The sequence below is a fragment of the Pongo pygmaeus genome, chromosome 12, assembly GCF_028885625.2.
Source record: "Pongo pygmaeus isolate AG05252 chromosome 12, NHGRI_mPonPyg2-v2.0_pri, whole genome shotgun sequence".
Lineage (NCBI taxonomy): Eukaryota > Metazoa > Chordata > Mammalia > Primates > Hominidae > Pongo > Pongo pygmaeus.
In genome coordinates this window covers 68,580,546-68,594,458 of record NC_072385.2, presented here as the reverse complement: position 1 = coordinate 68,594,458, position 13,913 = coordinate 68,580,546, and the positions used below count along the sequence as shown (strand labels likewise).

The following is a 13,913-nucleotide window of genomic DNA, read 5'->3' as shown; positions in this document are numbered from 1 at the left end:
GAATTACTCTTTCTTCAGTGCACATAGAGAAATGAACTGCATTCTGGAAAGCCAGATACAAATATGTGCAGCTCTTCATCTGACACTACCTCCCACCCCCGCCCCCCCGCCCCTCCTCCACACACACACACACACACACACACACACACACACACACACAGTCCTTACAAGTTCTAGCCAGTAGCTGGCTGGCTCCAAGGAATAAAATACTCACTGTCTCAAAATTTGGACAGCTCCTTAAAGTTCCTTATGAAGGCATTTTGATTTGCACAAATATGTCATGACATGTTTTAAGATGACTCCTTTTTAGCAAGAAATCTATAGTAAATTGCCTTCCTCCTTAATTGAGGTTAGCCACAATTAAGTCTTCCCTTGCCTGGCACAGTGGGTGGTGCCAGCTACCAAGGAGGATCCCATAAGCCCAGGAACTGGGAGACCAGCCTGGGCAACATAGCGAGACCTTGTCCCAGAAAGAGAGGAAAGGAAAGAAAGGGAAAGAAGGAAAGAAGGAAGGAAGGAAGGAAAGAAGGAAAGAAAGAAAAAGAAAAAACAAAAGACCACTCACGGAAGTCTTTAAAGAACAATTCACAAGCAGAATAAGAAAATATAAAAATATAATAACTGTGACACGGTAAAAAGACTCAGCAGAAGTTTCCCCTGTAACTCGCGTGGCCAAAGCAGATATCAAATAAAAGATGAAATAAACAGGAAATCCATAGAATGTGAACAATAAGGAACCGTTCAGGATGGCCAAACCAACGTCTGCGCTGTTTTCTCGCCAGGGCTCAGGCCTGGAAACGGAAGAGGTTAAAATCCAGTGGCTTGTGTTTCAGCTTTGGTTACGTGGCAGAAACCAACTGGAAGTGGTGGCGTGAGAGCTCTGTTTCTTCTAGAAGAGTTTTGCGTCTTAAACGCCCATACCGCAGACAGCTGCCTGGCGGGCGACCCAGCCCCATCCTGATGGCCCCAGGACACAAGCCCAGGAGCGCCCCGGTGCGCGCGGTGGCGCGGCCCAGGGGCGCCGGGTTTGGTGGCACAGCGAGCCCCCTTTCTCTCGCGGTATGGCTGCGTTACAGCCCTAATGAGCGCGTGCGAAGGCTCCCCTCATTCATCCATCCTCCGGTCAGTCCTTTGTCTCAAGGCCGGGGCCTTGCTGGGCACCATGGCGTGCTTTACCGCACAAGCCCCTGAGGACCCCTAGAAGAAGGGATTTTCCGCAGGAGGGGACGCGGCGGCAGGACCGGCCCGGGCCCCCTCACCGCGCCCGGCCCCCTGGCGGGAGAGGCCGGCGAGCTCTGGAGAGGAGCGCGGGCTGCGCGGGGGCGTAAGCACCACCCGGGAGAGAGGGACCCTCCCCTCCCCTCCCCTGTTCTCCCCTCCCCTGTTCTCCCCTCCCCTCTTCTTCCCTCTCCTCCCCTCCCCTCCCCTCCTCCTCAGGAGGAGGAACGCCGCTGCGTTCTAAGTTCTCCCGGGCCCTCTGGCCCCGAGGACTCAGATCCCGGCCGCGGGAGAGGGCCCGGCAGGTGCCAACGAGCCCGGGCGGTCCTTCAGCCCGCACTTCCCCGCGGTCGCCCGGAGCCGGCCTCCGTTAGCCGGGCGGGTAGGCGGCTATTGGCGCCAGGATTGGCCGGCGCCGCCCGCGCCCCCGCGGCCTCGGGTGGAGCCTCCCGCCCGGCCGCCCCCTGCGGCACCCGCGACACGGGTGGGGACCAGAGGCTCCCGGCGGCGGCTCCCGGGCTGTGATTGGCCAGCGCCTCAGGGGGCGGGACGGCGGGCGTGAAGTGGGCGGGCTGGGGCCGCTCGCGCTCCCTCCTACTTCCCCGTCTGCGTCCGCGCTCGCGGCTCCCGTTTGCATCATCTCCAGCCGGCGGCTGCTCCAGGGAGGCTGGGCGCGATCCTCTCCGCCCGCGGCTCCAACCCGCACTCTGCGCCTCTCCTCGCCTTTCTCGCACCTGCTCCTGCGCCAGGCCGGGAGACCCCCGGGGCGGCTTCCCAGAACCTGCGGAGCACAACTGGCCGACCGACTCATTCATTGGGAACCCCGTCTTTTGCCAGAGCCCACGTCCCCTGCCACCTCTAGCTCGGAGCGGCGTGTAGCGCCATGGAGAAGAGCAACGAGACCAACGGCTACCTTGACAGCGCTCAGGCGGGGCCTGCGGCCGGGCCCGGAGCTCCGGGGACCGCGGCGAGACGCGCGCGGCGTTGCGCGGGCTTCCTGCGGCGCCAAGCGCTGGTGCTGCTCACCGTGTCCGGGGTGCTGGCAGGCGCGGGCCTGGGCGCGGCGTTGCGCGGGCTCAGCCTGAGCCGCACGCAGGTCACCTACCTGGCCTTCCCCGGCGAGATGCTGCTCCGCATGCTGCGCATGATCATCCTGCCGCTGGTGGTCTGCAGCCTGGTGTCGGGCGCCGCCTCCCTCGATGCCAGCTGCCTCGGGCGTCTGGGCGGCATCGCTGTCGCCTACTTTGGCCTCACCACGCTGAGTGCCTCGGCGCTCGCCGTGGCCTTGGCGTTCATCATCAAGCCAGGATCCGGTGCGCAGACCCTTCAGTCCAGCGACCTGGGGCTGGAGGACTCAGGGCCTCCTCCTGTCCCCAAAGAGACGGTGGACTCTTTCCTCGACCTGGCCAGGTAACACTCTCCACCTCTCCCAGGGCCCAGTGGGAGACGCCAGCTCTCGGATGCCCTCCAGTTCGCACACCCATATGCTCATATACTCCTAAGAGTTAATTCTTAGCTGGCTGCTGGTGGCGTTTAACGTTTTAAAAATATCAAAATGACGTCTGGAGTCTTTGCGTGCTGACCACACCTTTGCAAACAGCTGGGTCGCACCGCACAATCGAAAGAGCAGGGCCGCATCTTTGAGCAAGAACCGGTCCCCACCGTTAGGTGGGCGTTTGTTAGGGAAGAGCCAGCCGCCCCACCTGTTCTTTACTCCTTATACTCTCGCGCTGCTCTCCCCGGTAAAAATGTTCGGACCACGCCCCAATGGCTTCGCCTCATTTTTTCCCACATGGTGCCTAAAAGCTTCTGGGAGCATTGGTTAAGTTTTGCCTGTTGGGCCATCCGGCTTGCGATCTGTGGCCTTCTCTGTTACAGTCCTTTGCTGCGAAGGAAGCTGGCAATTTTCTGCAGTTATCAGTGGACCCACGGATAATAGGGCTGGGGTTAGTTGAGTGAGGCATATTGCCCAGAAATCTGCCTCTCCTGAGAGCTTGGGGCTTGGGACAGGTTGCTATCCACCCCAGTAAAGACCACTGTAGAGTGCTGTGTTTCAAAGGCCTTTCTTTGTGCGAAAGTGTGAGTTCTAGAGGGGAGGGAGAGAAGCATCTTCACTTAGTTTTGCCTGCTTTTTGTAATTCTTAGAAGTTGCATTTCATCCTTTGAGATGATGTAGTATCCTTTCTGTGACTTATCCAAAACCTTGGTCTCTCCTGGTTTCTCCATTAGCCCAAAGTTCACAAATGGGGAAACTGCAGCCCGGAGGCATTTACTGATCTAACCAGGTTCAGTTGAGTGAGGAGTCCAGCTGGCTCCTTCTCCAGATTTCTGATGATTTTGGATTCTGAGCCTTGGAGTTATTAATATATTTTGTCTTGAGTTATTGAGGCAAAGCTCCTCATTGCTGAGGTTGTGAAAAACAGCAAACCCTGGGCAAAGTGACTTGCCTTTCCAACTGTTTCCATTTCTCCTTCTGGAAAATATGATGGCTGTCTGCACTTAAGAGGGAGATTGTTCACTTAAAACAACAACAAAAATCTAGGACATCTGTATTTAAAAAAAAAAAAAAAAAGAAAAAACAACAACAAAACAACACTCATGAGGGAGACCAAAAGTTCTTGCCAAAAGGGCAGATAGTGGTGGCCTATTAGGACTTTTAAGGGGATCACAGCTTTTTTTTTTTTTTTAAGAGTCTGGGTCTTGCTCTTTTGCCCAGACTGGAGTGCAGTGTTGGGATCCTAGCTAACTGCATCCCCGAACTCCTAGGCTTCAGCGATCCTCCTGCCTCAGTCTCCAGAGTAGCTGAGATTACAGGTGCATACCACCACACCCAGCTAACTTTTTGTTTGTTTGTTTTGTTTTGTTTTTTGAGACGGAGTCTCGCTCTGTCACCCAGGCTGGAGTGCAGTGGCGCGATCTCGGCTCACTGCAAGCTCTGCCTCCTGGGTTCACGCCATTCTCCTGCCTCAGCCTCCCAAGTAGCTGGGATTACAGGCACGTGCCACCACGCCTGGCTAATTTTTTGTATTTTTTAGCAGAGACGGGGTTTCACCATGTTAGCCAGGATGGTCTCGATCTCCTGACCTCGTGATCCACCCGCCTCAGCCTCCCAAAGTGCTGGGATTACAGGCGTGAGCCACCCCGCCCAGCCCCAGCTAACTTTTTCAATTTTTTTAGAGATGGGGTTTCACTATGCTGCCCAGGCTGGTCTAGATCACAGCCTTTGTTCTGTGACTGGCAGCTTGATATCTGGAGTCCAGACACTTTTTAAGTTTGGAAACTAACTTTTAGGTGAGTGCTGAAAAGAAGTCTCCTGAGGTTGAGAGCACCTTTAGCCTATTACCTGTAGGATGTCGGTCAGCTCTCTCAGGGAGGAAAGGCAATAATGGGGTTAAAGGATTATTCTTTGCAGGGATCTGTGGCCCAGGGAGGGAAAATGGATGTTCAGCTCTGTCCTGCTATGGTCCCGCACCGGGAGCCTCAATAGGATCTTTTAACTCCAGAAGAGGGGGCAGTGGTTGTAGGGGGTACCTCATTACCTCCAGCTCCAGAAGGGACTTCTTGTTTCCTGATCATGGTTTTCTAGTTTTAGACCCAAGCCCCTTCACCTCCTGCTTCTGACATGGATGGTGACCCAGCATCATAGCTTAGTAGTGTGGGTGCAACTTTTCAATGACTTGGGCTGCACCTGCATGGAGGGCTAAGAGAGGCTTTGTTGTGGCTTGTTGGGGATAGGTAGTGCTTCACAATTCTTCCAACAGCCAACTTCATCTAATCCAGCAGCTCACGGATAAAGGTAGGGCAGGTGGTATATCCTATTTTACGACTGAGGAAACTGAGACAGAGATTAAGCGATTTGCTCAAGGTCATGGAGTGGCTTATAAAGAAGAGATTAGAAGGACTGTGGGTCTCCTACCCCACAGTGCAGGGTTCTCTCTATTTCTCCTAATCCCTCTTCCTCCAAGTCAACATGCCTTAGTAATGTCACCTGCCTAGTCTAGTGTGGCTATCTCAGAAATGCTTTCTCTGGGCCCAGAGAGGAACCAGGTAGGCATATGACTGGGTAAAGACAAATGCCCCTTTCCTCCAGGCAGCGTGAAGGCTGAGCTCCTCAAGTGAAGGAAAGTATGTGTGCTTCACTGAGGTTTGGTCTTAGGCTGAGCAGCTTGTGAAAAGAAACTAAGTCCCGAGCCACCCAGAAACGCTTCCTGAGTCTGGAGAGTCTCTGACATCAAAATTTAAAAATTGCTTCCTTCAAGGAAACTTCATGGATGTGGATTTCATGTGACTCTGGGCATCTTCTTTGGAAATGCAGTGCCCCATTCCTTTCTTCCTAGGGGCACATGAATGAAATGAGACTGCCAGTAAACGCCTCAGTTATCCAGCAGGCCCTCTCGAGGTAACTGCTCAGAACTTAAACACCTGGAAGAGTGGGAAAGGCCTCTGATGAGTCAGCATAGCTGCTGCTGAGGCTTTGTGCTAAAGTCCATGCCCTTTCCTGATGGTAAAGTGCCCCCAAATCCCCCAGGGTCTCTCTGTCATGATTTCTAATTTGTTTTTTAAAGCTGGAACTACAAGTCAGAAAGAGATGAAGCTAGTAGGTATTCATTACATGTGTATATGTTTTTTTAAAATTCAGAATGTCATTGCTGAGTGGTTTGATTTCCTAGCACACAATGGATTAGAAGTAACAATGTAGAATAGAGAATTGGGATGAGAAGGCTGGCGCTAGAAGCACTGAGAAGGGATGGCCAATAGTAGCTGGCAGGTGGAAGAATCATAGTCTCTTCCTGAGCAGCCTGGAGTTCTGTGCCTGGGAATCCAGAACAGTATAGGACTTTCAGAACCATGTGTGACCTAAGTGGTTGACTTGTGGCTTTTCATCCAAAATGAAATGGTTGGGCACCAAAGAGACAGAAACAGGTTATCAGGAAACTAGTCATTGTGGAACTTCTTGGTCCCTAACAATGCTTACTGGTTGTGGGACATGTCCATAACTTTTCCATTCCTTGGTTTCCTCATCTTTATCATGGGAATCATGATGGTACCCACCTTGCAGGATTGTTCTGAGGGTTAGCTGGGTTGTGTCTAAGAGCTCGAAAGCTCTTCTGGGTTCTAAAGATGTTAGAACAGTGCTGGCCCAATACACCTGTGCTCTTGTTATAAATAGAGTGATTGGGTTTTCCAGTTCACCTGAGCTAATGGGGATGGCCCTTTTTCCATAACCTGAAATAAATGAGGGTAGATGGGAAGAAAAGGAATGTTTAGGGGAACTCAAGATGACTTGAAGCTAATGTATTCTTTAGGTGTATTGGGAACCACGTGGCATCTGGAGGAGAAGTGAACAGTAACTGACTGTTTCAGACTACTAATTAATAGAGTCACGCTATGGAAAATCTGGAAAGGGAGAGAAGTCAAAACTAAACACAGAAGAGCCTTCCATTCTGAAATGGGACAGAAGTCCCCACAGATCCTCACTGACATTCCGGTTTCTTTTTCCCCTGCCTTACATGCTTATGATCTCCAGTTGACCTCTGCTGTAAACTGAAGGGATTGAGGCAACTGGTTTCTAACATTCCTTTGGTCTCTAAAGTTTGTAGTTTTCAAATGGAGAACCAGGGTGTAACTGCCAAGGAGGCAGGTAGGGACAGAGCCTAGGCCCAGGGCTGTGGTCTGTGCTGGCAGCCAGAAGAATGGCTGAGGGCCACCATCTTGCAGTAGCATAGTAGGGTGTGGCCATGTATATGGTAAATACAATTAGGATTTTGTCTGTTGCCCAGCTTTCTAGGGTTTTTTTCACTGCTCGTGCTAATTTTCTTAATAGCAAACCATGCTCTGAGCCTTTCCCTTCACAGAGGGAGGTGTGCTGGACTTACCTCCTTCTCAAGGACTGGTGTGAATATGTATGATGCTTCTCAAGCTGCAAAGAACACATTACTTGAATAGGTGCAAAAAAAAAAAAAAAGCTATCAGAGACGAGATTTAATATTAGCCCCCTGTGCTTGCCTTGGCAGCACATATACTAAAACTGAAACAATACAGAGGAGACGAACATGGCCTCCGTGCAAGGATGACACATAACGTGATGTTCCAATGTGAAGCGTTCCATATTTTTTTAATTAAAATAAACAGTAATATTAGCCACCAGATGGCAAAGTTGAGGAGTGAGTTGTGAACAATTTCTTTACATTATTGACTGTGATGGGTTGTTGTAACTATGCCCATGTCTCTCTCTTCTATAGGCAAGATGAAGATAGCACATCTAAAAGGATCCAAATTAATGCCATTGTCTCAGCCTAACTAGTGATGAAAGGAAAATAATAGCAGCTTGTAATTTTTTTTTAAAGAAGGTTTTCACTCTTGACCATTTCTTTTACCACCCAGGAGGACACCTGAATAGTTTAGAGACAGAAAAAAGCATCAACCTAGGGCGGTGGGTAGTGATGAAGCGCAAACACTAAAGCCAACCACCTGGGTTTGAAGCCCAGCTCTATGACGTACTTGCTGTACGTACACAAGTCGTTTGTCCTCTCTGTGCCTGAGTGTCCTTATCTGTAAAATGAGACTAATGAGACCTACAACCTAGAATGGTTGTGAGGATTAAATGAGTTAATATATGAGTGCTTTGCTAATATTCTAGTGTGTCCCAGCCTCTCAGGGACAGCTGAGGGCTATTTGATATGAAGCATGAGTGCTGCTCTTAACCTAATTTCCCCCAAAAGATCCCCACTCCAGGGGTTCAGCCTTACCCTTTCCAGCTGGAATCTAAAACTGGATGGAGGCCTTAAAGAGAGGATGGATTCACACCCCCATCATCAGAGTGCAAGTCCACCAGCCCCAGCCCTTCCTCAGCTCAGCCTTGTAGGGGGTACCAAGATCTGAAGGGTCACATCCCTGTTAACTGGCTCTGTTACAATAAATACTAGGGATAATAAATATTTATCAGGTGTACATACCATGCCATATCCTGTTCTGAAGAGTCTTTGAAATTTTAATAGATTTGGTAAAGAATTTTTGAACTTAAATAAAAGGAAATAATTCTGGAACAAAATATGCCCAAGCAAAAGTAAATTGTTTTACATTCTTTTCATATAGAACAGAGAAATGCATACCACCCTTGACAATAGGATCAGAAGAACAAACAGTATCAGATGTTACAGAAAGAACGTTTTTGAAGTTTTCACTGTGTGAGCTGCATGGGTCTGCACAACAGCTCCCACAGTGGTTCTGCATTGGCCAGTTCAACCTCATTTCATACCAGTTTTTCTGTTTAAGTAATGTATTCAAAGAGTCTTATAGTGCTGGAAAAGCTTGTTCATTCATTATCTCCTGGCTTGGACTGACTTGGGCCTCTAGATTTAGTAGTGTATCTTAGAGGTTTCACACATGTTTTTAATTTTGACCTACCATAAAAAGTACATTTTACATTATGGCATCCACACTATACCTGCCCCCCAACTCCCACATACTCAAACCAAAACACAGGTTCCACCAAACAATATTTTAAGTGTGATACATGCTGATATTTTTGTCTAATGTATTTCATCTTTTATAAAATACTGGTTAAAGCCAATACATTGATTTAATGGTCTATGATATTTGAGAAACTTTGGCCTAATACATATGTAATTCAAGTAGATCTCTCAGGATCAAACAACAGAAAAAGGAAACATTTGCAAACTTGAATAAGATGAGGAGCTCAGTGCTTAGAAGCATCCTAACCCCCAGTGAAAGCGGATGATGTGCAGAGGCGAACACAGGATGACCATTTGGTCCTCCTGGCTTCTGGACTCTGGATTTCAGTACTCTACATCTGGGCTGTCCAATACAATAGACACTAGCCACATGTAGCTATTTAAAATTACTTCAAATGTAAACAAAACTTAAAAATCAGTTCCTTGGTGGCACTAGCCACATTTCAAGTGCTCTGTAGTCCAACATGGCAGCACAAATGCAGGCATTTCAGTTGGACAGTGCTGGCCTAGATGGAGCAGAAATGGGAGATGCTCAGTGACTGGGCATTGGTGTCTCTATGTGCTAAATGAGGGGATAGAACTGGATCACCTCTAAAATCCCTTCCAGCTCAATGTCTCTGATTTCAAAAGCCCATGAAGCTACTGTGTGAACATGAGGAGTTGGGAAAAATGCCTGAAGACAGAGCTCTGAGAAGCAAAACTGTTTGCCGGAGAGGCAGCTGATCCCGGATTAGAAGAGAGCTCAGGAGTAAGAACCAGAGTTTACCGCAGCATCTGTGTCTGAAAGCCAAAGGACAGAGGGAAAGTAGAGGACAGAGAAACATGTTGCTTTATTCTGGCAGCCTTGTCTCCTTGCCCTTGGTGACAGCAGGAGGGCACTGCTCCTGCTCCTGGTCTGTGGCAAGCAGAGGATGAAAGCGAAGGAGGATGCTTTCTATGGTGCTTCAGCGCACTGCCACCAGGAGAGCCCTTCCCAGAGATTGTTATCTGAGAAATGAGCTGTATAATCTAAAAAAAAGTTCAGCCCTCCCATTGAATGTACGTATTTTTTAGTTGGAAAATCTCTATCAGTTATTACCATACTTTTTTATATAAGTTTTTAAACAATTTCAAGGTATAATTTATATACAATAAATGCACCCACGTTAAAGGTACAGTTCAATGAGTTCTGACAAATGGATAACTCGTGACCACCACCACAGTCAAGATACTGAACTTTTCCATCACCTATGACTCTTCTCAGCAATCCCCATTCTCCACCCCTGGCCTCAGGCAGCTGACCTGCTTTTTATCACTATAAATTAGTTTGGCTTTTTCTAGAGTTTCATATCAACGGAATCATTCAGTATGCACTCTCCTTTGTCAGTCTTGTTTTGCTCAGCACAGTGTTGCTGACATTATCCATGTTGTTGCATATATCACTTGGCTCCTTTTTATTGCTAAGTGGTATCCGTTGTATGGAGTTTTCATTATCTTTGTATCCCTTCATCTGTTGATGGACATTTGGGTTTTGGACTATTATGAATAACGCTGTTATGCATACAGTTCCTTTTTGCAGGCATATATTTTTATATTTCTTGGGTAAATATCTAGGAGTGGGCCGGGCGTGATGGCTCACGCCTGTAATCCTAGCACTTTGGGAGGCCAAGGTGGGCAGATCACTTGAGGTCAGGAGTTTGAGACCAGCCTGGCCAACATGGTGAAACCCTGTCTGCATTAAAAATACAAAAATGGGCCGGGCACGGTGGCTCACGCCTGTAATCCCAGCACTTTGGGAGGCTGAGGGGGGCGGATCATGAGGTCAGGAGATCGAGATCATCCTGGCTAACATGATGAAACCCCGTCTCTACTAAAAATACAAAAACAAAATTAGCCAGGCGTGGTGGCAGACGCCTGTAGTCCCAGCTACTCGGGAGACTGAGGCAGGAGAATGGTGTGAACCCGGGAGGCAGAGCTTGCAGTGAGCCGAGATCACGCCACTGTACTCCAGCCTGGGAGACAGAGTGAGACTCCGTCTCAGAAAAATAAATAAATAAATAAATAAATTAGCCGGGTGTGGTGGCACATACCTGTAGTCCCAACTGTTCGGGAAGCTGAGGCAGGAGAATCTTTTGAACCCAGGAAGCGGAGGCTGCGGTGAGCCAAGATCCGCCACTGTACTCCAGCCTGGGCAACAAAGCGAGACTCTGTCTCCAAAAAAAAAAAAAAAATCTAGAAATGGAATTGGTGAGTCCTATGGTAAGTGTATGTTTAACTTTATCAGAAACTGTCAAAACACATCACATTTTTCTTAGGAACTTGATTTTTGGGGGGCAGAAGTTGCTCTTTTGCCTCTGGACCCCTCTGTTCCCATTGGATTTTGTAGACTAGATATTGTAGACAGTCTGAAAACAGGTCGGTGTGCCAGTGGCTGTTAGGTGTAGGAGTTCTGGGTTAAGGACAGGGCCTGTTCTGGGTGAGATGTTACTGGGTTATTGCTTATATGAAGAGATTGGGCAGGACAGATAGACAGAATTAAACAAATAGTGTTGTGCTCTTTAGAAGAGAATGCATTTCAAGGCTGTGGGAAAGGCTGTGCTTGCACCAATTGAGGAAACAGCTAATCCCTGAAGGATGTGAGGTATTTGCCGGGGGAAATTGTTTCCCATGAGGAAAGTGGAGGTCTTCTAACCCAACTCTTTTCTGAACTTCCCAGTCCTCATAGAGAGAGAAACTTAGAGCAGCTCAGTCTGTCAACAACTGAGAATTGTTGTGTGGTGGATACAGAACAGAGAGACTTTGGCACAGGGTCCCTTGCTGCTTCTGACTAGGGCAGAAAATGGAAATGAAATGCCAAAGGTAGCCCCCAAGACTGAAATATGTAAGAAAGTTGCTTTGTAATGGAAAAATAACAAATGTAAGTTGTTATTCATCTATACTCTGAAAACTAGCCAATATAAGTAGCTAGTCTGTTTCTACTTTTTAAAAAGTAAATATGGCTGTGATAAGAATCAAACTTCTGGTCACAGTTTTGCAACAATTTAATTCAGCTAAAGATTAATTTTTCCTGCTTAAATGCAGACATGTACTCTGGTATTCTCTAAATATGCTAAAAGCAATTCAAGTTCTATGGACAAGTTTGGGAAATGCTGTGTTGCAGGCTGTGTATGCTGGCTGTCCTGTGAGAGCACCCTAAGTGTTCTAATGCAGTAATTTTTGCATCTTATTAACTTTGTTGGCTGGTATATTGCTGCATAACAAACTACTACACATTTAACAGCTTAAACAGCTTAAAATCTCATATATTTACTATCCTACAGTCTCTGGGGTCAGGAATCTTGGCACAGTTTAGTTGGGTCCTCTGCTTCAGAGTCTCTTACAAGGCTGCAATCGAGGTGTTGGTCAGGGCTAGGTTCTTACCCGCAGGTCCACCTGGGGAGAGATTCACCTCTGAGGTCATGTTGTTGTTGGCAGAATTCAGTTCCTTGAAGTTTGGACTGGGAGCCTCAGTTGGCTCTTGGCTGGAGACCACCTGCAGTTTCTAGTCTCGTGGGCCTTTCTAACATAGCAGCTTGCTTCATCAAAGCATGCAAGCAGAAGACAATAAGAAAAGTCAGCTAGCACAATGGAAGCTACAACCTTATGTAACCAAATCGTGGATGTGACATCCCATCACCTTTGCTGCATTTGTTCATTAGAAGCAAGTCATAGGTCCACCCAGACTAAACGGATCACCCAAAGGTGTGAATACCAGGAGGCCATCTTAGACTCTGCCTGGCACAGCTGGGTTGCAGCCAGACCTGCCTACCTCTGAAACCCAATGCACTGCAAATAGTTGCCTGGAGATCCTGGTGAGCAACCCAGCTTCTTACAGAAGTAAGAATTAGTTGATAAGTTTGACACAAATTGTTAAGAATGATTCAGAGTCTTTTGCTCTTCTAGACTTACTCTTCTTGCAGGAAGTGAGAACAAATGGACTGTCAGCTGGAATAGAATTTCTTGTATATCAAGACCAGCATCCTACACAGAGCCCTCAGTAAAACTATTTGCATGAACAGATTTTGGGCTCCATCAGCTCGATTGCCCTCCTTTTATAACAAAATGTTTATAATATCCTTAATTCTAAGATGAAATTCATAAATAAAATGTCCCTGCCCACATAATTTCAAAATATCAATATGATATAACTGTAATATACAAAACAAAAGGAAAATAATTATAATAAAAACAATGTGTTTCAATATATACATGCTCTAAAATAAAGTGGTTGAATGCTTACCCCTGAACTCAGAATCACTGCTAATGAGATAGTTATAAATGCAGACTGTTACTTGACACTGGGTGTGGAATTAGGGACTCAGATTCTATAATTTGCACTGGTAGTGTGATTTTCCAGGAAGACAAATAATATTTGGAAACATTCTGAACAAAACAAAACAAAAACCACCCCATAATTTACAAGTAGTTACACTTCTGGAAAATTCAGTGTATGTTCAAATTGTGAAAAACAGAACCTTGTTTTGGAATTAGTTTAGTCTTGAGTAATTATAGATAAGGTTTTTATCTACAGGTATGTCATGCAAGACATTGGAGGGCCTTGAGATAATTCATTATACAGGACTCTACTGCATTTAACAGGACAAATGTGTGGGACCTGGCATTTCTCCCTACACACTCCCCCCAGTTGAGGAATGCCTCAATTTTGCAACAACAAAAACGCCCTTGGATTTCACTAGTGAGCAGCGACACTTGACATTGCAAACCACTGCAATGGTGCCTAACCTCTAGGTGAGAGGAAAGCAATGCAGTTATAGACTTGGTTGGACACCGTTAAGCTCCGATATCAAGGAGTACCATGAGAGAGATGGAAATGAAAATCAGTGGCTTCAAAGTATCTACCGTGGCCCAGCAGCACAGGCACAGTTAGGGTGCTTAAATCAAGCAAAAGATGCAGTGTCAGCTGGGGGTGGAGAGAGAACACTGTGTTAGGGTTTTAGAAGTGGACATCTCAAAGCAGATACTTTGCACACCGAATTTTAAGAATACTGATGAAGCCAGGTACCATGGCTCACGCCTGTAGTCCCAACACTTTGGGAGGCTGAGGCAGGAGGATCACTTGAGCCCAAAAGTTCAAGGCTGCAGTGAGCTGCAATCACACCACTGCACTCCAGCCTGGGCAACAGGGACCTCATCTCTAAAAAATTGTTTTAAAAGAATACTGACAGAATGCTTTCTTTTCCA

The 13,913-nt window shown here is 47.3% G+C and overlaps 1 protein-coding gene and 1 pseudogene across 1 annotated transcript in view; both read left to right on the top strand.

Moving 5' to 3' along the window:
* The first annotated feature begins 1,433 nt into the window (after positions 1–1,433).
* The window catches only part of SLC1A4 (solute carrier family 1 member 4), a 34,936-nt gene continuing 22,456 nt past the window's right edge, over positions 1,434–13,913 (top strand). Inside the window, exon 1 of the mRNA XM_054475962.2 lies at positions 1,434–2,628. Within this exon, the coding sequence (XP_054331937.1) occupies positions 2,102–2,628 (527 nt within the window). The 5' untranslated portion in view covers positions 1,434–2,101. The remainder of the gene's footprint in view (positions 2,629–13,913) is intronic.
* LOC129030936 (U6 spliceosomal RNA) lies at positions 7,217–7,333 on the top strand (annotated as a pseudogene).